Genomic DNA, 26,853 nt, shown 5'->3' on the forward strand with positions numbered 1-26,853 from the left:
CAATGATGAAGAGCTTGGTTGTGTGTGTTTATCCTCATGGCCCCTGCTGTCATTTTAATCTCCCCTTTGTGTTGGCAGTATCTGTGTGTGTGTGTGTGTGTGTGTGTGTGTGTGTGTGCGTGTGTGTGCGTGTGTGCTCGCGCGTGTATCTGTGCGTGCGTGTGCGTGCACATAATGAGTACACACACACACACACACATAAGCATACGTTACTGTGTCAGTGTGTCACATGAGAGGATTAAAACCTCATGTCAGAGACAGCTTATGTGCCAACCATGCTTAGTGACAATAAAATATATTACCGAGGCGTTATTACCTATTCCGCCTCAGTCAACACGCCCTGGACTGTGTTTTGGTGCTGGGGAATAAATTTAATCACGATTTAGTGCAATCATGACGTTTACGCTACTGTAAGGAGGGGGCGGGGCGTCATATCTGCAGAACTAATAGAAACCGCTTACATCTTGATTGACACCCTCTTTCTCCAATCGGTGCTATTTTCATTGCGACAATTCCGCTGTTGAACCTGGCATTAGAGTTTTATAGTACTGACAAATATGTCGGCCTCTGGGAATCTCTTGGCCACCAATATTGTGGATATATGAGAGGAGCACGTAATTGTTTTGGGAATATACATCCACTTCTGAACTTCCGTGTTGGTGCAGCGGCCTGCCTGCAGACAGATGCTAGTTATTTTAAAAGAAGTTAAGAAACCCAAGCAGCTTCCACCTCTAGCTAACAGCTAGTTAAGATAGCTGCGTGTAGTAAAATAACGACAGGCGTATCGGACTCCGGCAAGCTAGCCAAACATTTAACTGTATTAGCTTGGCGCTGGGATAACTTTAGCTAGCCACAACAGGAAGACTCGCACAGCTTGCTGGCACCGCTGAATGAGCCGTATGGATCATAATGGATGTAAGGAGTTGTCTCTGCTGATTTTAATCTCAAGAGGAAATAACACGAGGGAGACTGGCACATCCCATTCACCGTTTTTGGACCCAGGACAATTGTAAAACCCCTTACAGGTGAGATGACTTGTTAGCCTGCTGCTAGCTTGGGTTAGCCAGGGGAGACCTGAGTAGCTTAATGCTAGCTAAAGACGACGCTGAAGTTGGCTTTCGATTCGTAGCTTCCATTCAGCAGTCAAGGGGAGAGTTAAGCGAAACGTAATTTTCAATGTTTAACGACCAATTCCTGTTTTTTGCACTTCCTACTGTGGCGACAGCATGTTAGACATTTTCAGTAAAGCCTGGACGTTGTGTGAAATCCACTTTCAGACTTGTTTAACGTTTATTCTATTGGTGGAAATGCTAAAAGGGAGACTTAACTTGAATTATCATATTAAGACCACAATAGTGTTCTTTATATAAAAATTAAAAAAAAGCCAAAAAACACATTACTCAGACAAGTCAAATCTTGACTAGATTACCCTAGAAAGGCTAAAGAATATTTAAAACTCAATTTCATATTTGTGAAACTCTTATTCAGTTTGTTTAAGTGCAAAAAAATGAGATTTTATTGTGTGTGTGTGTGTGTGTGTGTTGGGGGGGTCCACAAACAGAGTACAGGTCATCTTTAGTCTGTCTGGGATAATCTAGTCCAAATTTCACCTGTCTAAGTATAGTCGTTTACAAAAGTGATCAGGTTTATTGTGGTCTACATGTGAAAATGCAGTGAAATACCAGCTTTTTGCGTTTTTACACACAGGATAAACGTTTGAAAAATCAGAATTTTTTGTTTTAAATAATCTTTAGCCTGTGTGGGATCATCTGGTTCAGATTTAACCCGTCTAAGTATGGTGGTTTTCGAGAGAGACCTGGTTAAGGTGGTCTAGGTGACCACTGCTGAAACGGAATCAACGAATCGAAAGCTAACTTCAGCGTCGTTAGCTAACGTTAAATGGAAAAGGGCTCCTGCGGTATACTGAGCGTTATCAATAACGTATAAACCACGAATCATCTTTGCTTTGGTGTTGCTATTGCGTAAGTGTAATACATTTGTTTTGTATCTTGTTAATTAATTTCTATTATCGTGCTGCTATCGTTGCTTTTCAACATTAGCTAAGGTTGGTATCTCCACCCTACTTCTCTTTCATCATTATTGACACGCTAACGTTACTGACAGCATTGTAATACAAACTAGCTAACGTTTCCGTTAACATGACACCCGAGGTTATATGGTATATTAATTTTGCTCGTTATCCCAGGTGTGTAACGTTTATTATAGTCTTTAATATGCGTCCCCACCACGACGCTGAAGTCAGCTTTCGATTCAGAGTCAGCAGTTAAGGGAAGAGTTAAGGGAAATGTAATTTGCGTTGCTTACCAACCGATTCTCGTATTTTTTGCACGTGTTATACGTTTTAAGTGAAGCCTCAGCAATGTCTGAAACTCACTTTCAGATTGTGAAACCTTTATGATAAAAATTAAAATGCAAAAAAGAGATTAACTGGTATTTGTCATCTGTAGACTGTAATAATTCGGGGCTCTCTTGATAAACTCTACTCTTAGATTAATCAAACCTGGGCCATATTATCCCAGAGATGTTAAATATTGTTTAGAATACACTTTCAGATTTGTGAATTTTTATTTATGTGGAAATGTAAAGATGCCTTCAATGCATTTTCCCCCCACACTTGTTGACCACATTGAGTCAGGTCTCTCTTGAAAACCACGACACTCAGACAGGTCAAATCTGAACTACATCATCCCAGATAGGCTAAAGATAATTTGAAACACAATTTCAGATTTGTAAAATGTATATCCTATGAGTGAAAATGTAAACAAAAACCCAAAAACAAACAAACAAACAAAAAAAAAAAACGGAGATTACACTGCATTTTAACATGTAGACCACATTGAGCCAGGTCTGTCTTGAAAACCTTGAAAATCTGGATGACATTATCCCAGACAGGCTAATGATTATTGTAAATACAGTTTCAGAGATGTGCAACCTATATGTTACTTGTGTAAGTGCAAAAGGGATGTAATCGCAACAAACAGTAAAATCGTTTTGGTCGTGAGATATTGATCTTAATCTTTTTGCATTTTCACACATAGAATATAAATTTAAATTGTGTTTTAAATAATCCTTAGCCTATCTGTGATAATCTAGTCCAGATTTGACCTGTCTAAGTATTTTTTTTTTTTTTATCTGGACGTTGTCCAGTGTGGTCTACATGTGACATGCTGTGGGATTTTCCTTTTAACATTTTCACAAATAGAATAAAGGTTTAACAAATTTGAAAGTGGGTTTCACACAACTTTGGGGCCTTACTTAAAATTTCAAAAATGCTTTCACCACAGCAAGAGGTGCAGTATGCCGAGAATCTGCCCTCAATTATTGAAAATAATATCTCCTTAACTCTCCCCTTAACTGCTGAATCGCAAGATACGAATTTGAAGCTTACTTCAGCATCATGTCCCCACCCCGGCTTCAATATTTCCCACTGTCCAGTGTGGGCTGGGTATCTTTCACTTGTATGCACAGAACATTTCACCAAATGATTTTTCTGAAATTTTCGCTTATCGATAATCAACCACAGAAGTCACTGCATGATCATGTATCTGCGCCGATTACCAGAGTGGATCCTATGATGATAAAGAGCACATGTTTCAGCACACCATTTAAAGCCTTTGACCGATTATCTCAACCTCCGCGCTAAACTGTGACATTTTCTAACGTAGTTTTGCAAGACGTTCCGTTTAGAGACTGAATAGCACATCTTTGCTGGGTGAATCGTGTCCACTGAGCTGTCAAAACCAAATGCTGCTGGGCCGTTTGACTGAATCAATCAGGGGGTTGCGTGTCACCTGGCTCAGCTATATCCATAAAGCGTCCTCTGCAAGCGTTTGAGACAATAGTAAGCGATTTCTGCAAACCAGTGTATTTTTCCTACGCTGCTAAATATCACAAATCCAAAAAATTGGACACTCGTGCTCAGGAAATTGGGTTGTTGGCATCGTTTTACCGGTTTGGTGCATATACTGATGCTGTTGTTACAGCGCTGCCGTGACTGCAGCGGGCCATACACACCCAGGATTTATGTGTGTAATTGCTGGCAATGCCGTGGGCTCCTTTTTAGATGCAAGAAGGTGCCATTGTGTCCGGTGATTTTCTAGTATTTACTAAATTAAAGAGTCGAGATTCTTCCTGGTGGCGTTTGGATGCACGGATTTGATAAGATCACATGGGAAGGAGTCATGGTTGAATGAGGACATAACTATGTCTTCACGGATCTTGAGGAAATGCAAATGAAGCGGTGTAATTTTAGAAATCCGCTGCAGTTTAGATTTGAGTGAGCAACTCATTCTGTGTGTAGTCCCTCAAAGACTGTGTGACTTAATGAATGGTTGGGTTGCATTAATACAATCTAGGTTTTTACAGCATATCAGAGGAGATGTATGTCTCATTTTGCAGGAGTGTGTGTTCAACATTAGGCAGGATCATTTGACAGTTGTGAACCATAGCCTAATTTTGGCCTTGACATAACATAACACACTACGGCAGCCTGCCAAGTTAAGGCAAATACTGGGTGATTAACAAGACACCATACCTTGCATTTCTAATAGATTGCATGGCAGGTGTTTGTTATCAGACTTGACAGATCCGGTCCTTTACCTGTATATTGAGCTTGTCATCATTAAGCCCATTCAGAGACAGAATTTTATTTGAAAATCCTATTTTTAGGAATGTTTGGTTTGAAACTGATACTAATTTAAGGTGATGATATAAAAAATGTGTGGAAAGTAACTGCAGACATTGTGTTTTCTGGATAGCATGATCAAAATGATTCTGCCCAAATCTTAGTGTCGCAGTGATTGTGTAATACATAGGTGAGTACAGATAAAATGGCAAAATTCAAATGTTTTTTGGCTAATCTGATGGATGGGATTAAAGGCAGGAGCACACCAAGCCAATGGTCTGCCCACATTGGGTCGGTGTGTCCCGCACCGTTTACCCTTGTCGACCTTCTGCTTTTTTCCGCCAGTTCAGCATGTTGAATCGGCAGTGGCTGCGGAGCCTGTCGGTTAATGAAATCACTCTGATTGGCTGTTCAGTTCAGTGCAGGAGAAAAGAAACAAAAAGTGAATAATGCAAACAAATGGCTAATGTCAAGAGGGGAAAAGTGAGCTCGAAACAAACTTCTTGTGAGGTTAGATTGTTTTTCTTTAACCATTGAGCTCTCAAGTGAAACATTTCCTCATGGGTTGTGTCATTGTTCACTTGTTCTTAGTAAACATGCTCAGTTCTGTGAATATTGGGTTGTGTTGTTAACGTGCTAAATGGCTAAGTAGCATCATGGCGATCTTCCAGTTTCCTGTTTTGAATGACTTTTACAGACGACCGCCGTCTGCTGGTATAGGGAGGTATTTCCTCTCACGCAGGCACAGAACATACATGCTTGTTTGCTGTTGGTTTGGCGTGTTCCTGTGCAAATCTGGCCGAGATAGGTGATGCAGCAGTACGTGTTGCCTGTTACAACCCACCTTTTTTAATTTGGATTGTTTAGAATAGATCCAATATGATGAGGGTGGGCAACAGAGAGCATCACTCTTGTTAAGTACACTCTTTAAACCTTGTTTATTAATTAGCTCTGTTCAAATGTGCTTAATGTGACTTCATTAGTGGTAATATATGGGTTTTAATTAGAAAAGCTTCCAAAACATTACCCTTCTGCATTAAAGTTCTTTTCTCCCAAATCTAGGCGGATGCCTTTTGGAAATAAAGGGTAAATTTCTTGATGTAAGTGTCTCTGAATGAGAACATGACATATGAAGAACAGATTATGAAAATGATTATAATAATTGCAACTGTTCTTGAGACTTTTCAGAGTTTGTCTCATGCAATTGTAGGACACCTAATATGCTATTTGAGCTGTAGACCTGCTGTCAGAGGAGATTTTCTTGACTCTGAATAGTTTGAACATGCTGTAACATCACAATGAGCATCAGTACAGGGCGAGGCAGAGAAAATGAGGTTGGGGGCAATTAAAGCAGATAAATTGGGCAGCAGCAATAGATACAGTTTAGGAAGACAGGTCCATCCATCACACCTGGCTGGAATAGGTGCACTCATTTGCTTATTGATTGAAGAGTTGAAGCCTTGAATCCACAAAGTAGCCAACTGTGTAGATGGACTGTGTCTCTCTGCCTGTGTTTGTCCCTGCAAACAGCTTTCTCTGGTTAAGCTGCTGAGCTGAGTGCTCAGTGATGAATCAAGGATGAGGGCGAGGGGCAGGTAGTAGCTTTATAGAAAACTCAGAGACACAGCAGAAGTGTTAGTGTTGTTGAAACTTACAACACAGCATCTGATGAAAGGGTCTCCTGTAGAGGATCTCTTGTTGTAAAAGCTCAGTGTGTACACTCAACACTAATTACGCATGCTGTATGTGAGCGTACGTGATGAAATTGACTCCCGTCCCGTGGGAATCCCACAGGAATCCCTTGACCCACAGGATTCCCCCAAAAATGTGAGCCTCTACTTTGCAGTGCCTCTCTTTGCTGTTTTTTGTACTCATACAACTGAAGTTATGTCTAGTAAATATTTACGGCAGAACATTACCAGCAGAAACACTAGTCTGTTGTTAGTAAAAAAGATTGTGATATTTATTGCAATACGCTGCAAACACACCAAGCAGCAGCAGAGTGCAGCTCCCCACAATTCTTACATTTTCTGTGGCAGCGAGGCTGTTCCCCCAGGGAAGCAGCTCAGCCTTGCTTCTAATTTTTCACAGTGGCCACTTGCAGTATTGCTAAAAAAATATCCCCATAGACCACCACCACAGAAGAAATGTCTGCAAAACTGTTGCCAGGACAACTCGAACCGCTAACATGGTCAATTATGACACTTTCTATCATAAATATTTCATCCATGAAGGTGTTGTATTTGTAAAACTAGTGTCTGAAAGTAACTTTTGTCTCACAGATCAACGTGGCTGGTAGATGAAAAAAATCCTCCAGACAAGCATTTTCTATCATCAGCCAAAATAGTAATTTGCCTTTTTTTGTGTCACATATACATTTGTTTCAGTACATTTAATTGAGATGATCATGTAACCAAATTTAGAGAAGAGGCCAGCGCAAAATCTAAAGCAAAGTGATTGAATATATTGAACAGTTAATCACCACAGCCTCAGCATGTGATTATGTTCCTCCTTTTATTGTGAAAGGTAAGAACAGAGGAAGTGGAGCTAATGGGCTGCTGTCAATGTGAGAGACAATAAAGAGTTTGCCGTCTTGGTTCAGATTATGAGGACTCCATCTTAATATCTCATGTCCTTCATAGATATGCACGCAGTGCTTGCTAGTAGTGGACTGGAAGCAAGTGATAGTTTAGTGGATCAGCTGGTGTCCTGTACGGTAAAAGGTGCCGCAAAACTAGTAGCGCTTGAGACGATCAGGTTTTGCTGCACCGGCGCTGGTGTGTGTGTCTGGGACATAGACAGCAGAGGAATAGCAGAGCAGTGTGCCCCTAGATGACACCAATATTCGACAGAGTCTTTCAGCATAGTTTTGGTACAAACATTTACCTGCCAGTGTGGTGGAAAGCCCTCAGAAGTTCACTCGCCAAATGGAAAATTGACCCGCATTTGGCACATGGCTGGTGATCATTTTGGAACATGTATAAAACCCTCCTCAAGCTGAGAAAAACTATTTAAAAGTCTATGAGCCAAGCGGGCAGTCGTGGGCAGGGCCTGTGGGAGAAACACTGCAGAGGAAGTTAACCCGTAAGCAAGAAACTTTGGCATACATGCTAGGCAAGCAGTTTCATTGGACTGAATAGGCTCCATCTTGGAGTCCCGTATGTACTTTTTATTATACATCTGTGGTTGGCTACACTTAGTTGCAGAATCAAACAGCCACAGCTCAGAGAGGCTTCAGCAGTTTTACATAGACAGTTGCGTGCTGCTGCTCAGTGTTTTTTGGCATCAGTAGACGCACACGTCTGAGTCCACTCGCTCACTGGAGCAACTCTTGTTTCTATCTTTGCCATCAGATAGTGCTGTGGGCAGGACACTGAGTGAGGCTACAGAGTGGTGACTGCAGATGCATCCAAGCAAAAGAAGCACATTTTTCAATGAATTTATTAGATTGCCTCAAAAAAATAAAAATGTGGTGATGACCTCACATGACTGCAGTATTGCGGTGGTGCAGTTATGGACACAGTCCGAGTTAGGTGCGAAAGCAAACTTAAAATAGGGTTCTACCCTTGGAGCAGGGACGTTATTTTTCCTTTTTGTACACAAATATTCTACAGGAACTAAATGCAGTCCTTGGTTCCCTCAGTCAAAGTGCAGGTGAAGTTCCTCAGTTCCTAAAAAGGTTATTGGTCCACTGGGAAAGTTCCTGCAGTGGAAAAACTGGTTGTGTGCAGACATCGTCAACAGAGTTGTCTAAGGAAGTTGTGTTTCCCCTCGAATTGTTATCATGCACCGGCGATTGTTGGTGTTTGGTTAGGACTCAACTCTGAATTTGACATTGTGTTCATGGAAGTGAATGTGAGTAGCTGGAGCAGCTCAGATCCTAAACATAGGAAAACATAATATTGTCATCACATACCAGCCTCTTATCATCCTGTGTGGATTTATTGTGCAGTATTTTGTAGAGGTAATCGTAAATTGTGTGTAAAATGTTAGAGATGAAGTTCACAAATCTGATTAGCTGAGAAGGATTATGAAATAAGTTTATTCTTCCTGATACTCCTTTTGTACATGTGATTACATGTAAGATGCAGTTTCTTGTTGCTGATTTGTATCAATTTATTGAGTTTTTTTGTACAGGTTATCGTCCATTTTTGTTGTTGCCGTTTTGTTTAATTTTGATCCTTTTCTGTTTCTTAGTTGTCCGTGTTAATCTACATAGCTAAGAGAAATGTTACCATACTGGAGTGTTTGGTATTTACTCAACCCTTGTTCCTCTCATTGCTACTCTAGGTTCAGCATCCTGACCAACCACTGGACTAGTTTCTCTTCTTTTGTGATCCAGTGTGACCTTTGGAAGTTGATATTCAGTACTGCCACCTCTGTGTTTCATCCATACACACAAAGCGGCCCAAATCAACAATCAGAGAGGCTACTGATCAGCACAGATCCTGTTTTTGAGGTTGGAGAAGGATTCTTAAAACCTGAAGAACCTCAAACGGCCCCAGGAATCTTATTTTCCACACATAGAAGCCTCAATTTTTCACATTTTTGTTGAGGTCATTGTTAGGACGTTGGCCTGGAGAGGCTGTATCCGCCAAGGGATTGTGGCGGGAGGGTGTTATCCAAGCGTCAGTGCTCACCGCTGGGGAAGGAAGCAGAGGGAAGTCCCTGGAAGTCCCTGGAGAAGAGGGCAAAGCAGAAAACGGCCTGCAGCTTGAAGGCTGACGGTTACGTAACTAACAGGCGCGGCTGTCCACTAACACAGTGGAACGAGGAAACCAGTGGGGAAACTGACTTGTTCTATGTTGCCATTCCTGGCTGATGTATGAGATATCATCATCTATTCACACCTAATCCCCAGCGTTCCGAATCAGCGCAGCAATTTTAGGTTTTTCTCAAACATTTCAGTTTCATGGATACTAATGGATGTTCTACTGGATTTTCCTCCAAATGTTTTGGAAAGAACCACGCCACTTCCTGTTTTTTGTCTTCCAATCACATCCCTGGAGCAGCTGGCAGGTGAGGTGGTTTGAACCAGCCACCGGCGGGGTTTAGGGATGCCCCGACACAGGAAAACCAGGCTACTCCACTGGCCCGCTTACAGACTGCTGTTTCTAATACGAGTCCTGGACTGAAAGCAAATAGTCCCCAGGAGCAAGGGGTGGTCCCTTTTTATTTACAAGACTTTTCACACATTGCTGCAGCTGCCCAGACTGCTCATCTCTGGGTGCGAAAACTTTAAATAGAAGTGAATGGGAATTCCCATATGTTTTGCTAGCAGAGACGTAGCTACAGACACGCCGCTTTCCCATTTTAGGTCTTGACCTGCACTTTTTCTAAGCTGAGAAAAAGTTGACATCCCAGCCTTTTTTCTTTCAACTTTCCCCCCAAGCTTTTTAATTTTCTTTCTGCCTCATTTCATTTCTTGCGCTCGCTTTTTTTTCCCCATCATGTAAGTCCATCTCCTACCAAAACAGGCCTACCTCTGCCAACTCTTGTACCTCACTAAACTCCCATTTTTATAGACCAATCAAATCAAACTGGACGAGTTCGAGGACGTTCACGACAGGTTCAAAAGTTTAGCTGAGGTTTTCTGTCTGTTAGGATTTTATTAAAACACAAAATCGCTTCACTTAATTATTTTTTAATGTAAGGGTCCAAATATTTTTTTAAATATCTTAATAAGAGCCATTTTTTTATTGCACTATTATCATGTTTTTCACTAAGCCTTCATTCACCATGCAGATGTCCGCTTTTTAGACTGATTTGTACAAGCACACCTCTAAGAATCATTACTTTCTGTTGCTTATGTTTGTAATTATTGTCACGTTGGGCAGAAGAGAGTCAAACTAGTTTTTACCTGTAAGCGATATCAGTCCGGAAACCTCCTCCTCTTTACAATCAGTGGCTTATTTGTTCATCCTGCCCTCCCACCTGTTTTCTGGCTGACGGGAAAACAAGGCTTTTACATCAGAGCGACTTGTAAGCTTCTTTTAATCTCACAGACACACAGAGTAGATCAGGATTGACCTAAGAACCTAAAAAAACAAGCGATCGCTCCTCCTCCCCGCTCTTGTTTTCCTCCTCAATTATCCCTCCACCCCTTTTTTTCATCTGTCCTTTTACATTTTTTTTTATTTTGCCAATCCATAATTGTTATCCACAAACTACAAAACCACTCAGCTCAACTCACCTAAAGGAACTCTGAATGATAACTTCTTCAGCATAGTGGTTACTAAACGGACAAACACACAACTACTCAAAGGAAGTGATGCCAGGTGGCAGCAGTAAGAGTGTAGGGCGGGGTCCGTCCTCGTCGCCCCTCCCCCACGCCGTGGTCCCGCCCAGCAGACCCCTGAGACCCTCCCGATATGTCCCGGTGTCGGCAGCCACTTTCTTCCTCGTTGGCTCCACCACGCTCTTCTTCTGCTTCACGTAAGTGGCAACAGTGCAACGGCTCACACACACACACACACACACACACACACACACACACACACACACACACACACACACTTGAGCCTGTTCATATGGTGCAAACATAAGTAATTTGAGAGCATGCCTTTTTCTTTTTTTTGCTTGGTTGGTTTGTTGATGATTTCAAGATAACTACTCCCAAGAACATTTTAAACCTCGAGCTGTGTTTGTAAGAACAGCTACCTAATTTCAGCTTGGGATGGTGATCGAAGCCTGGTTCTATTGAGGACCCGGTCCCGCTTTTTTCAAAACCTGAAAATCAACAACGTTTGAGCTTATCAATACTGCTGCCAAGTCCTGTGAGTCCTATAATGTAACATTACATCTTGAGTCGAGTCACGTCATTTAAATCCAAGCACACCCAAATTCTGAAGCAAGTCCCGTCAGTTAAAAACGCACTTGTAAAGCAATAAAAGCAAAACCATTTCCGTTAAAAAGGCATTGTCACCTCGCCAGTCAAGCAAATAATAGCAAAGTATCGATAGTGGTACTGATGAAGACTCAGATCGTTAAGGAGTCTTGATAATGGTATCAATATCAATAACATTAATGATCCCCATCCCTAACTTTAACTGAAAGATAGGGAGTCAGATATATTTTTTGCCTATTTGATATCAGCAGCAGAGTGAGGAGAGGGAGAGAGTTGTGAAACAACAAAATGTCCCGAGCTGGACGTGAACCTTAACCCCTAGGATGTCATTTTATCTGGCCAACAGAACACATAATTGAGACACAGAAGAATATTATCTGTCCGTCTGTCAGCCCTGAGTAGGTCAGATACAGTTTGGATAACGAAAAAGAGGAGAAAAAAGCGATTAAGCAGGCTTTATAGTTTCGGAGTTTGGATGAAGAGCTTTTTTTTAAAAAAAAAAAAGTTGAAAACAGTAGTGTGGACTGAACTGAGCTCGTTTTCACATGGATTTATCCGCCTCAGTTTGGCCTTCAGCCCCTTGAGTGTTTCTGACAGAAAGCTAAGTCAATGGTGTTATAGACTGTCATCACTGATTTTGCTGACACCTCACTCTGGAGCGGGGATGTGTGTGTTTGTGTGTGTGTGTGTGTGTGTGAGAGAGAGAGAGAGAGAAAATAGTGGTGAGAGCTGGAGTGTGTGAAGCAGTATCTGGGAAAAAACAGCGTGTGTGGGGTTTTAAATGTGAGAAAGTCAGATTGACAGGTGTGAACAAGTGTGTGTTCGTTAGTGTGCCTGCTGGTCTGTGTGTATTTGTGCACACATATGGGAGAAAATCTAATCTGTGTGTGTGTGTGGTCAGTGTGGTGGTCAGATTAGTGAGGAGAAAATAGGCCAACATCTGTCACTCTGACAAAAGCCCATCATCCAGTCTCTCACTGATTCTTTCTCCCTGAGTCTGTTGGTGTTTGAATCCCTGCGGTCACTCTCACTCTCACACAAGTGAATTAAAGAAAATCGAAGACACCTCCTTGGAGACCATAAAGCAGTTAAATCGTTGGAGGTCATTTTGATATGTTGGCTTGTTTTTATTTGGAAAAAAATCATGAATATGGACTTGCAGTAATTAATTTTGCATAAAGTCAAATTTAAAATAACAAGAGATCATGTAAAGGATGGACTAAATATCAGACTAGAAATTTGACAAGAATTTTTCTTAGTTAATGTTAATTATTGTTGTGTCAGGCCCTGTCTTATAATAATAATAATAATAATAATAATAATAATAATAATATATTATTATTATTATTATAATGTGTTTTTTATTTTTACTTTGGTTATGGTATTATATCTCCTATGTTATTGTTAAATTATATATAATATAATACATATATATATAATTATAAAATACAATATATCCAAGATAACATATAATAAATTTGATGATGATAATAATAATAACAACAACAACAACAACAACAACAACAACAACAATAATAATAATAATAATAATAATAATAATAATAATAATAATAATAATAATAATAATAATAATTATTATTATTATTATTATTATTATTTTAATTGTCATTTCTATAGCATTTGTTTATGAACCAGAGTTATAAAGTGCCTCACAATACAATACCATACAGTATAAGAAAACAAAGGTCTTTGTCCATGTTTCAGGTGTCCGTGGCTTTCAGAGCGTTTCTCGGTAGCGGTGCCAATCTACAATGGAGTCATATTCCTGTTTGTTTTGGCTAACTTCTGTATGGCCACATTCATGGACCCCGGCATCTTCCCGAGAGGTGAGTGCGTGGATTATTTAGTATGTACGTGTGTGTTGTTCATGTGTCACCAAGTCATCCACTAAACACCATCTGCAGTATGTTTATATCACCATCGTTTAAAAATATCCAATTTGTTTTCTGGCTTACTCAAAGTATATACATTTCTTGCTTATCCACATTTAAAGGTGATTTCATGACACAGCCTCAACACTCTTATTCCCATTTAATCAGCCTCAGAAAGATGAGAAACTTTTCCACTTTTTTTCCAACAGAGAGATTGTACTTATCTGTAGTCGGTGTATAAACTTGGTAGATTTCAGCCGGCTTGTCTTCAATTTGGAGAAGCAGGCTGAAGTCCGACTCAGAAACTGGCTTTAGTTTTTGAAATGGTTAGTTTGGAGTCATCAAAGTCAAACAATAGAACTAACTAACTAACTGATTGAAACTAACTGATTGAGGCCACAGTAAACCAGCAGCTTCAAAGAGCTAAAATACCGTTTTATTGATGGAGCAGCGCTGACACACCGTCGTCTCTATGATGCTGTTCTGCTAACCACATCACATGTGGCTAAAGGCGTAAAGGCATGCTTGTGAACTTTGGTTTCGTATTGCATGCATCAGCCCACATACTGTGTAGTCTGCATGCTGCTGTGTGCATCAGACTGTGACGGTTCATCATGACTACAGAAACCGTAACATCTTATTGCTGATTGACAGACTGATTAATTCATTGCCCTGTAGTTGAACTAGGATCGGAGAAAATGGGATGAAGATTCTCAGAGTCTAAAAGCAGGATCTGTATCATCAGATTTTGCACTCATTAGTGATTTTCTGCAGTAATTTGTAGGAATATTGTGCATGTGCATTGTTGGGTCTAGTGCCAAGTTTTTAATGAGAATTCGAACAAAAAAATGGGTCAAACACTCTCAAATGTTCATTATGTTAAATTTCAGGGTTGTGTGTGTGATCATGTGTGTGTCTTTTGTTCCCGTCCCTGCAGCTGAGGAGGACGAGGACAAGGAGGACGATTTTCGTGCTCCCCTCTACAAGACTGTGGAGATCAGAGGGATCCAGGTCAGGATGAAATGGTGCTCAACCTGCCGCTTCTACAGGCCGCCACGGTGCTCCCACTGCTCCGTCTGCGACAACTGTGTTGAGGTGTGCTCACACTCACCCATTCACCTTTTACAAATGATAAATTAGGACATTGTTGATGCACATTGTCTCTGAATAAAACTAAGTTAGTAAGAAAAGTGAAAGAAAAAACAAGAAAGCTTCAAAATACAGCTTGACACTTAGCCTGATGCAGGCCAATGTCAACATTTTGTAAAGCCAATCCGGTGCAGATATATTTGATAAAACTAAATGTACATTATTTCTCCTGTAACGCATAATTCCTTTTAATGGTTTCTGGTGGAGTTGAAAGTGTCAGTGTTGATCTGTTGTGGCAAGACATTGGACAGCCTCTTCTCGTCCTTTGAATCAACAGAAACTCAGGCTCAAATGCACCCAGCAGCAGTACTTTAGATGCATTATACATCTGCAAAATGTTTCTGTCATAGGCACAAAGACTTTGTTTTTCCTAGACTCACTTGAGGGTATACACTCCAGGCTATATATAGCTGATGCCAGTCCATTAAACTCTTACAGCGTTTCCGATCAGGGACATCTCTAGACCTTTTTCTTTGTGGTATATGATTCATTGAATATGACCTTTTGTGATCTTGGCACCATGAATATGTCAAAACAAGTACTTGTGCCTTCCTTTCATTGCACTTGTCTTCCCTTGTTGTTTTCAATTTTGTTTAATGGTTGCAGGATAATGCAGTTGAAAGTGCAATTTGACTTGGAAAAAGCCCACACTGCATCATTACACATAATAAATTAGTACAAATGGCATTATTCCTGGCTCCATGATAACTTCTTTGAATTATTTGTGCAACTTTCGATTACTCCTCTCCTGCCTTAGCTTTGTTGTAGAGGTTTCTTCCCTTTTCTTAGAATTTTTGGAAATAAAATGGGAACACAGCCATAAAATAGTCCCTAAAGATACAGTTGGCAGTATTAATAATAAACCACCTTTTGTCGTATTTGCTGAAACTGTCACTCCATCCACACAGCCAAAACAAACATGTAGGAGCTGGAAAGTGATACTGAACCTTGAGATTCAGCACAAGCTACAACTCTGCCTCTCACAGACACACACAAAAAAGCAGGGCTTTTGTAGACCTCCAGTCTGTGAGTATTTCATCACATTTTGTGATCATGGAGCACCAGTGCATCTTAGAAATCTATGTGATGTATGAACTGAAGAGCTGTTGGTTTATTTCCACTACTCAGTCTATGAATCTTCATGCTGTGGTTACAGTTTTAACTTTCTACTAACGCCAAAATCCAACTGTTGACCAGAAGCTTCAAGTTTACAGCAAAAACTTCAATTATAACGTTTAACTTTAAAATCTAACAATACTTTATTTAACTTTACTATAACAGTTCTTTATTTAAATTTATGATAGTATTTAATTAAATTTGAATATAACAATTGTTGACCTTATTTTATTTTATGCCAGTAGCTACTTTTTAAGTTTGTATTTTAGTATTTTATGGTAGTTTAGCAGAGATTTCAAAATATAGCGATACATATTGTGTATCACAGTATAGCCAAAACTATCGTGATATTATTTTAAAGCCATATCGCCAAGCCCTACTCCATAAGATTATCATTTTAATAGTTATGAACCAGGGCCTCCACTTTTGGATTAAAAAAGCCAGTGAAAAATAAGGCATGCTAAAGTATCTGTTTGGACTCTGTATCAGCAGATACCCACAGTCAAAGGACTCAGATGTGGATCGGGACATCCCTTGTAGGAACAGACTCAGTAAAGAAGCAAAATATGCTGCTGTAAATTATGCAGGGCCACTTCCTCAGTAGCCTCCCTTCCTTCTGCAGTAGAAGGCAGATATGATCTCATTATCCTGTTTAAGGTGTGTTCCCACATCATTTATTGCTCAAAAATCTATCAGAAAGGGGAAAACTGCTTTCTCTTACGGATGCCAGTTAGGTAACAGTTACCAAAAGCTGTGCCCACAATTCAGGATTCAGGTATTATGGGAGCTTGGAGAAATTGAGAGAATATAGAAACCTTTATATGAGTTAATTTGACTGCAGACTGTAGCCCATGGGGTGTGAAAGATTTAAACCTATTTTAATATTTACAACATAGGACAGGCATCACCAAATGGAGGACTGCTTCCCAGATCCAGACCGAGTGACAGTTCTATCCAGATCCGTGACCAATTTCTAATAAATTAAAGAGAATAAATGGTTATCCTCACAGTGTTGTTTTTTTCTGAGGGTCACAGCTATAGACTGCGGGCACAGCTAATCCAGTTAATGCAGCAATAGCTTCGCTCAACTGTCAGTCAAATCGATTGTTTACAGTGTGTTTGCAGTTTGCTGGGGCGAACAGCGAAAGAGAGATGTGAGGGAGATGACAGCATGAAGCAACTGACCCTGTTACTTTCTGCTTTAGGGCACAATTTAGACAAAATGAGATCTGGACTTTTTTGGAAAAGAAACTTATTAACAACTGGACCTCTTTGAATTTTAATTGAGTTCTCCTGCGGGAGCTAAAATAACTATTGTTGGACTTCCCTTAATGAATAGTCATTGAAATACACAGGTCCATCTCTTTGGAACAACCTGCTTCCATCACTACAATCAACATTGTCATTATTTTAAAAAAAAGAAACATCTGCAAAGGACTCCGATTTGCAAAGACTCATAGCACTTCATTCATGAATTTGTTATTCATTTCACTTTGGAAATACAAACTTTTTGTCATTTGCACATTTTTATGAACTTACTTTTTGGAGCATTTTATGCGCTTTTGATTCTTCACTTTTTGCTAATTTTGGCTGCGTTCATGCATATGGCACACATTTTGGCACGATTGAGTATTTTTGTTTAATCTTAGAATTTCCGGCTCACCTCCTCCAATATGTCTAAAATACACCGTCTGAACAAAATGTTCTCATGCATACTGTTCAGTGCAAAAAGATGTGCCAACGAAACCCATTTAAACTGCAATTTTTGATCCCACGGCCATCAAAGCATAAAAACATACATTGTATTTCTTCTGGGTGTCATTCTGTAATTTGTAATTTTTACTATATGCCATTGATTGTCATTTTTACTATATTTGGCAGATGGAGCAAATACATGCTATTTCCACTGGGTGCACTGTCGCAATCAGCGTTGCTGCCACTCATATAGTATATTGAAAACAATTTTTTAATGTGTCTGGTTTTTTTTTGGTTTTTTTTTAATTTCATCTAAAAACATGGTGTCATCATGACAAAAAGAGGGTTCGGGTTAAATTTCTGAAAATGAATGAATATCTGATATTTATGAAAAGGGCTGATGTGATTTTAAAAAAATAACACAAGTGTATAATATTTTAAGGCTTGATTTTGTGCGCAGTGCGGTACGATTGTGTGTAATATTAAAGAGGGCCCTAAGGGTTAAACATTTAAATTTTCTTTTGCTGTCTTTTCTATACATGTGTATGTGCTAGTAAACTAAAGTCAGACATCAAAATAAATTCTCTCTCTGCTGTCTTTGTAATGACGCTGCTTCATATGATGTGTTAGAGGAAGTAAAGAATGATACAACACTCTGTGGTAATTGTATTCATGTTGCCGACAAATGACATTACCTTTTTCTCACCACAGTGTCTTATAATCCTCTTAATGCAGGACTTCGACCACCACTGTCCCTGGGTGAACAACTGCATCGGCAGGAGGAACTACCGCTACTTCTTCCTCTTCCTCCTGTCTCTGACGGCTCACATCATGGCCGTGTTTGGCTTTGGCCTGCTTTTTATCCTCTACCATCGCCAGAGCATCGACCGCCTGCACGCCATTGTCACGTATCCTTTTAGGATCTTTACGATGTTCGTCTGTCCTGTCCAGTCTGTTACAGTGTCGTCCACCTCTGCAGTGACTGAAGTTCTTTCTTTGCTTCAACAAGTAGTTACGGATATATCAGCTGTCCTGAAGATCCATTTCAATGTAGTGTGGAAGGGTTTCACAACGAGTTTAATGTGATTTTCTTGAGATGTTCCTTGACGCCCCTGTGCTCTCAGGCTGGCTGTAATGTGTGTTGCGGGCCTGTTCTTCATCCCTGTTGCTGGTCTTACTGGTTTCCACATAGTGCTTGTGGCTAGAGGAAGGACTACCAATGAACAGGTGGGGAACTCAGTGTTTTAGTACTGGTGCACCAGTGACAAGGAAAGTTTATATTTGAAAACAGTGTACAGTGTAACATCTTACAAATTGCAGATTTTCCAGGTTGAAAAATTTGTGGGTCAATAGCTACTACAGACATGATAACTTGACATACTGCACTGAGTACACACCTATCACATTGTCGCCATGTTGTCCACTAATTTTCATGTTTGGTAATCCTCTCAGAAAGCTGCTTGAGATCCTGAAAACCTGTTTTTGTCTACTTGCCATCACCTCCGAATGGTATCAAATAGGAAGCAAAAAAAAGTTTGCCATTTTTTCCTGGACAACCACGCCACATTAAATCTGATAATATTTACCAAAGGGTTGGTTTATGACAGTATCTCAGCTGGTGCGCACTGCAGTGTGAAGTCTCATGTCTTTCTTCAAAAGTGAGACTCACATTAGCGCTGAGAATGAAATCCACATTGTTAATGGTGACCACAGTCAACATCTTTTTTAAAAGAAATACTAACTTCTGCCAACTATGAGCAAATGATGACATTAGCGTTTGGCTTTTGGTGTGCACGTTTTTGTTCTCCGACCTTCTGGCCTCTTCACATGTGAATATGGGCCGATCCCCACATGGGGCTTTTTGAGCCAAGAGCATTTAAAACCCTGTTTTAAAACCTTTCTTTTAGCTACTGACTTTATATTTTATAATGATGAGAACTAACTGCTGCAACTGAGGGTTCTTTCTTGTGCAATATATCTAAAATTGCATCAGTTTCCAAGTTACTCAGTATCAATAAAACCAAATTCATTGTTCAGCTGCCAGCATTTAGAACTTCCCACCACTTGCCACAAATGACCATTGTCTTTTTTTTTTTTCTTTCTGCAGGTAACAGGGAAGTTCAGAGGAGGTGTTAACCCTTTCACCAACGGCTGCTGGAAGAATGTCTCCCACGTCCTCTGCAGCTCACAAGCACCCAGGTGTCTTTTTTTCTTGTTTTCTTCTTTTTTTTTTAACTACTACTCTGTGTTGTTTTTTTCCCTTGATTATTCTGTTCTTGTTTTGTTTTAAATGTTTTATTTTCATTTGATTTATTGATCGAGATGTGTGTTGTGAGCACTGAGGCGGAAAGTGGGAATATTTATGTTTGATATGAAATGTACTGAAAAAATATATACGAAAAAAGAGGATTGGAGTTCATAAGTATTAACTTCTTCCACTCCTTTCAGACATGGAATACTTGTAGTAATTATATATATATATATCTATCTATCCATCTATCTATCTATCTATATATATATATATATATATATATATATATATATATATATATATATATATATATATATATACATACACATAAAATATACACTCTGGGGGTGGCTGTTCATAAGCATTGCATAACCTTACAAGTGCATGCCTCCATCTTAAATCCATCAGTGTGCCTCAGTATACACTGCACAACAAAATGACACATACATAAAATATTTAAAGACCGGCATTTTAGGGACTAACTGAGATTGCAAATATTCGTTGATATTTGAAAATTGCATTGATGAGAAATGGCATATTTCAGTACTCAGAGTGTTGCTGCTTTCAAAACAAAGCTTGTAACATCAGTGTACTTGTGTTGTGGTTGGTCGTTATAATGGGGACACTCACTGTCTCTGTGACTCTGCAGGTATCTGGGCAGAAAGAAGTGTGTGCAGAGTGTGTGCGTGCAGCCTCCTTTTCTGCGGCCACAGCTGACAGAGGCCCAGCTGGCTGCAAAGATCCTGGACAATGGCATACAGGGAGACCTGCACCGGGTAAGAACAGCAGGATAAATGTAAATACTGCAGTGTTAACGTCATCCTGTTTGATATAGACATGAGTTAAAGAAAAAACAGAATTGCTTTTCCCTGTTGGTAAACACGTTATGTAAGGAAGCTGTGCATCTCATTCAAATCTGCATAAGTTTTTCTTTAAGGCGTCAAGTCCAGAGGGCAGCAAGGGGTTTGAAAGCTGTTTAAAATTCAACAGTCAGAAATCCTTTAAGGTCACATCACGATAAAACATATATATTGAAGCAAAAAAAAAGATAGAATTTTCAGAATTATTTTATTTTATTTGCAATTATTCTATTGGTTAAACAGTGTTAACTAAAAATAAATTACTGCCATTCTTCTAATTTATCATTTTATATAGCAGTATTTTAATTAATCTATCCCTGTTTGCAGCTGTGCCTTACAAAGCAACTTAAAAAAAAAAAGGTTAATGTAACATTTAGCCATTTCTTATCCTTTTTTTAACTGCTCTGTTATATGAGAAAACAGAAGAGATGTTAGTCATTCACTTAGTCTCGTTTTCATTCATTTATTCTGGCTTTGACATACTTGTTGGTATAACTGTCGACTGTCTTCTATCTAGTCCAAGTCCAGTCTGGAGATGATGGAGAGCCAGTCATGTGACGCTGAGCCTCCTCCTCCTCCTAAACCAGAGCTCCGCTACCCTGGGATCACCAGAGGAAACACAGAGGGTAATGTTTTCTAACATCCTGCTACAGTTCTGACTTCAACCAGCCATCTACACATGGACTTTGTCTTAACATGAAATGTTAATTTCACAGTGATAGATTTACTCTTTTTCTTCCCACCCTCCTGCAGAGTGCAGTCTACTGAACAAAGCCCCTCCCACCCCCACCATGTACAAATACAGGCCCACCTACAGCCCCGGCAAGAACCACACAGCGCTCACACATGCATACGCCAACCAGGTAACGCACACATTAACACACAAGAGAGACAGCCAGGTGATTTACAGAGATAGTCAAGTCAGGGTTTTTTTTTTGTTTTTTGTTTTTTGTAGCCCAAAATCACCCTCTGTCTTCAAACACTCACTTTATATAAGTAAAAACCTTTACAAGGAAAAAATGGAAGAAACAACTGACAAGGGATCCCTTTCTGTGGACAGACAGATGTGCAATATTTCTGTGTGTACAGATATAAAACAGTTACAGTATAGACAGTAAGAACTACAATATTATAGACAGATTGTAAAAATATATGGATGGATCCAGAAGTAAGTCAAGCAAGGTGTTACCAAACTTACAAGACCTGAAACACACAACTTCCCGTCCTCCATGGAGACCAGAGAGGAGGACAAGACTGCACATAAAGGCCGTAGCTGTATCCACATTCACAAAGAACGGAGAACGAAATCAAGCACACGAGTGAGACATAGAAACTTGGAGAGATCAGACAGTTGCTCTGAGTCATTGTGACTTGATCAAACTGGTGTCTGCGTGGAGCAGGGCCAGTGACCAGCAGTTCTGTCTGTATTTACAGGGATCCTGTGGATCCTTAACAGTCTTAACAGGCGTTGAATTTTGGGGAAAGAGAATTTATGAATTTATGTTTTATATAAATAAAACAAGAAAAAGTTTTGAATATGATCAAATCTAGAAAGTACATGCATGGTGTGTGTGTATGTGTTTGTAAGAAAATAACTTTTTTTTTTCCATTTGTCCATGCCTCTGCTTCTTTTATCTCTTCAATTTCAATCTAATGCATCTCCATTTTTGTTTGTGTTTTTCCTTTTGATTTCCTGTCCGTCATCTGGGTTTGGTTTCTCAGTGGCTTTCTGTTGATCAGTATCAGTAAGTGATTGTTCTGAAAGCATTTTTCCCCTCTTATCTTCACTTGTAACTTTGTTTCCTGCCCCTTTCTGTTTGCTCTGGACATGGGTAAAATACTGTTTGAATACATTTAAAATGGTCAGTGACAAGATTTGTCTGCTGCGGCATGACTGGACAGAATGAGTACAACATAAGTGTAAGGCTGACAAAGTTTTGCGTTTAAATCAGAGGACCTGAGTACAGATAAATTTCAGTATTTGTACCCATGTCTAGTCAATAACCTCCCCCCTGTCGATCCAACACTGTAAAAAATATAGTTTTGAGTTTCCTCAGTTTCTCCCTGATTAGAATTGTCTCCTGTAGATTCTCCCCAGAATTCCCCTGTAGTACGGACACAGTATAAAAAGAGAAAATTAACGTCAATTTTGTGTTTTAGTTCAGAAAGAACATATCTAATGTTGATGTTTCATGCTCTTGACTTTGTCTCAAATGGAGAAAACAAAGAGGAATCAAATGGGAAGAAGTGGGTGCAAAGTTCAATCTCAGTAACAACTCTTTTGTCATCACTGTGTCGAAAGCAGCTTTTACGCGGAGATGGCGCTATAGGGCTGCAATGAATTATACTGTCAGGGTATTTCTACATGGAACCAAGCGACGGTGGCATTATTCCGCTCCAGTGTGCGTTAATGCACTGCATCGCGACATTCTGCAATCAAAAGAGGCATGACAGATGTGACATGTAACACAATAGCCTCAGTCTCTAATGTGACAAATAATACATGCGTTGGTAGTGCCTTTTAAACAATAAGAGAGGCATAACATGTCAATCACAATCATTTACCTCCTCTGTTATATGGCGGCTGATCTCGTCCTCTGCAGGGAGGGTTAGGAGCTCCTGAATCTCGTTGTTTTCCTAGTTTGCATAAATTCATGGCCACTGTTCTTTTTCTTTGTGTTAGCCTTAATTGTTAAGGACTGCTTTTTAAATCTCCTAAGGTTACTAGGTTACTACCTCTGGTCCTATCTCAGAGGTGAGACCACTTTGCCCCCCCTCCTTTCTGCGATCGTGCCTTATGTACAGAACAGTGAGGAGGCATAACGGTATGAAATTCCTGCCTTGAACAGGCAGTGTAAAATTAGTAAATAGTCAAATTTAATTAAAATTTTATTTAATTTCACAGGGACTGGCTGAATTTGTGTTAATTGTGATTGTGACATCCTGGAGGGACTGATAAAAGTACCCACAAAATGAATTCTGATCATTATTTTTGCTAAAATTCCAGTTCGGACAAAATTTTCTTTGTTGTTAAATTCATCATTATGTCGGAAAGGGATAGTTTTTTTCTAGTGTAGTTGTATAGTCATTGTATTACCTACTGACATGACCCTAGTTTGCAGAGGCAGACAGCAGTACCGCCACAGAAGCGAAGCAATGTACCGCTGTGGATAGGGGTGGTAGCAAAACATATTTTAGCGACCCAAGAAAAGTCCTCATCTTAGAATATCAATATCAATTCAAGTTTATGCTGAATTTAGAATATTTGCACCCTTATTAGAAAATTATCTTCATATTTTCAGCCCTTCAGTTCTCCATGTCCTTCCTTCGTCTTTGCATTGTGAGGTCATATTCTCAAATTCTCAAAATTCCTCACAAAATCTTCACATTTCATACCTAAAAAAAGGGCCTTTTGTAAACTTATGACCAAGAATATCAGCACTGACTGTAAAAAGCAAAGAAACATTGGCAGTGGGGTGTGGTGTGAGGATGTCAACACTAGAGGGAGTTTCGGTGCAGCAGGAATTCATGGTGAAACTCCCATATGGCTCTCTACGCTTATTTGCTCAGCTTCTTCTTGTTTCTTTTCCCTCCCGCTGCCCCCTCTCTCCTTCACCTTCCCTCCTCTTTCTCCTCACCCTCCTGCCTCCTCCAGTTAAGTCGAGGGGAGAGTGTTGGCAGTGCCAGGGACTCCTCCTCCTCCACCTCCTCCCTCCTTCAGGCCAGCCAGCAGCCTGGTTTCCGCTCCCAGCCCAGCCTGGACCGGAGGGACACTTCGTCTGACAGAGTGGGAGGGGGAGAAGGTGGGGAGAGGAGAGAGGGAGGAAGAGAGGCGGGGGGAGGGGGCATCCCTGGCTACTCCCTCGGCGGACGCTCGTACCCCTCCTTCTCCGACCCTACGGTTCTGTCGGGAGTGGCTTCACGATCTTCCAGCTCCACGCACACCTCAGCAGGCGCCGTCCACGTCTCCGAGGCAACCACCACCTCAGCCAGCTTCAAGAGCTTAGCCAATCAGACACCCCCGCCTCACCACCCGTCCCGCAACGGGAGCCTGTCGTATGACAGCTTACTAGCAGGTGGTGACGAGTTTGACAAAGGGGTGGTAGCGAGTTCAGCAGCCCCTGAGGTTTCCTCCGCGAGACCCTGCACGCCAGCAGCGGGCGGCTACAACTCCCCGTTCCTGTCGTCACAACAGAGAGATGCTGAGATTCACTCCCAGTCCTCCCAGTCCCCCCATCACTACCACCGCACCTCCCACCACCACCACCACCACTCCTTCCTCCATCGCTCCTCCTCCTCCACGTCCTCTTCCCCACCGCCTCCTCCAGAGAGGGAGCGCCTGTTGGGCGAGCCCCACACCGGTGCTCACCCACTGCCTGCTAACCAGGCCTCGGCTCCCCCTCCCTCCTCCTCTGCCCCGCCTCCCCCACACCATCATCACCACCACCATCACCACCACCACCACGCCCATCATCACCACCACCATTCCTCCTCCTCTTCCTCTACCTCCCGCCCTCCCCGCTTCTCTGCCCCTCACACACAACCCCACCACGCTTATCCCTACCGCACCCGCTCCACTGACACCCCTCTGGGATCCTCCACCACTTCCACAACCCACCCTCCCCGCTCCCCGCACCCACCACCTCTGGGCAAGTCACTCTCTTACTCAAGCGCAGCCGCCGCTGAAATGCAGTACCGGCTGGTCCGAAAGGCTTCTGCGTCAGCTGGAGCAAATGCGGCGGGGGTAGGAGGAGGAGGAAGTGGAGGGATGGGAGGAGGAGGAGGAATACAAGCGCCGAAGTGAGTATGAATTCCGCCTTTTGTCAGGACGATTGGTTTGCTGTTAACCCTGAACAAACCACCTGCCCGCCTGAAAACCTGACTACCTGATTGACTGCTCCTCCTCCTCCTCCTCTTCCCTTCTCTCCTCCTCCTCCTGCCAGATTTCCTGTGAGTTCTTCTTTCTTTCCGGTTCTCGCTGTTACATGCGTGATGCTGTTGTGGACTGCTTGTTTGTTCTTGGCCTCTGCATCATTACCACCTTCTGTTTGATCAGTGCATTGATTTGTGCCAGCACCTTTAGCAGCAAATATCCATCCCACTACATGAAAAACAAAGATACTATTACATGGAAGTATTCAGCATGAAACAGCAGTGTAGGAGTGACAAAAATAGAGAAAGGGAGGATGTATGTTATCATACTTGGCACACAGTTTTAGTGTGGGATTAAAACAACGAATTAAGACTTACAAAAACATAATTTCAGGATGTGCAAAAGCAACAGTCGCAACAGTAGAAATGATAATAAAACTGCAAAGTGAAAACATGCAAGATGAGAAATGACTATCCGCATTTTTACCATCTTATCAAACAAATGTAGGGATGCACCAATTGCAAAATTCTGAACTGATACTGAAGTTAACCGACATCGTTGCTGTTGTTTAATTTGTTTTTGTATTTATTTCCCCTTTTATCCCGGGGAAACAAAATAACTGCCCTGTGTTAATACATTCAGTCTTTCACTACTCTACCTTTGATTGAGCACAATTTGAGCCATACAAATTATTAAACAACCTTCATTTTAATCTGTCAAATGATTCCCTCTCTGATACTTTCATACTGATCTGAAAACGTCAACAAATGTACTTTTCAAACAACTATAATTAAGTTTCCTGCTAAAATCTACATTTTGTAAAATTACACAGAAAAACAACATAACATTATTTATCTCGACCCAATACTCATTTTTGCAGGATAGAGCTTGAATGCATCATAACCCAGCTGATTTTTACATGAATTTGTTGTTCACGATGAAGTATTATTAGGGGAAACTAAAGGGTGCATCCCCCGATGAGCAAATTGTAAGTTTACTGCATCCTTTGGTTCTAAAGCCAAAGCCTGAGACAAAGAGGCAAACCCCTCTGTTAACCCCAAACACAAGGAGAAGCTATGATTCTCAAGTACTGCTTTTTACCTCGTGCAAAATTCATGTTGACACAACAGAAAATCATCGGCCACGGCCATCGGTGAGTGTCATCTAATTTGCCAATAGGCTAATGGCAGTCAATAAGGCAAATATCTGACAATACTGATATAAATCATTGCATCCCTAAACAAATGTAACCTATAAAAAGAAAAGAAAAAGCAATGACAGCTGACATAGCTTGAGATGATGCATTTTAGATATATAATGATTAAGCACAATGCATGGAACGTTTTGCGTTTCCTCTCCTGACTAAACTATAGAACCGAATCCCACATTTTATTATTTTAGTTTAGTATTAGGTTAGTTCCTGATGTTTCAGTTCCACGAAGGCACAGTCAGACTTTTTGCATGACCACAATTAGACTGTTTCATCTTCTGACATGGTGACAACGTGTGTCTCTGTCCTGTCCAA

At 40.7% G+C, this 26,853-nt stretch overlaps 1 protein-coding gene across 1 annotated transcript in view; it reads left to right on the top strand.

Annotated features, from left to right (window-relative positions):
* The first annotated feature begins 478 nt into the window (after positions 1–478).
* zdhhc5a (zDHHC palmitoyltransferase 5a) overlaps positions 479–26,853 on the top strand; it is a 32,973-nt gene continuing 6,598 nt past the window's right edge. Inside the window, exons 1-11 of the mRNA XM_042484275.2 lie at positions 479–1,025; positions 8,936–11,080; positions 13,218–13,339; positions 14,322–14,479; positions 18,080–18,252; positions 18,469–18,571; positions 19,452–19,543; positions 20,245–20,371; positions 20,973–21,081; positions 21,209–21,318; positions 24,111–25,255. Of these exons, the coding sequence (XP_042340209.1) occupies positions 10,917–11,080; positions 13,218–13,339; positions 14,322–14,479; positions 18,080–18,252; positions 18,469–18,571; positions 19,452–19,543; positions 20,245–20,371; positions 20,973–21,081; positions 21,209–21,318; positions 24,111–25,255 (2,303 nt within the window). The 5' untranslated portion in view covers positions 479–1,025; positions 8,936–10,916. The remainder of the gene's footprint in view (positions 1,026–8,935; positions 11,081–13,217; positions 13,340–14,321; positions 14,480–18,079; positions 18,253–18,468; positions 18,572–19,451; positions 19,544–20,244; positions 20,372–20,972; positions 21,082–21,208; positions 21,319–24,110; positions 25,256–26,853) is intronic.

Source organism: Plectropomus leopardus, chromosome 3 (assembly GCF_026936395.1).
Source record: "Plectropomus leopardus strain MGB_pleo_1.0 chromosome 3, ASM2693639v1, whole genome shotgun sequence".
NCBI classification, from domain to species: Eukaryota; Metazoa; Chordata; class Actinopteri; order Perciformes; family Serranidae; genus Plectropomus; species Plectropomus leopardus.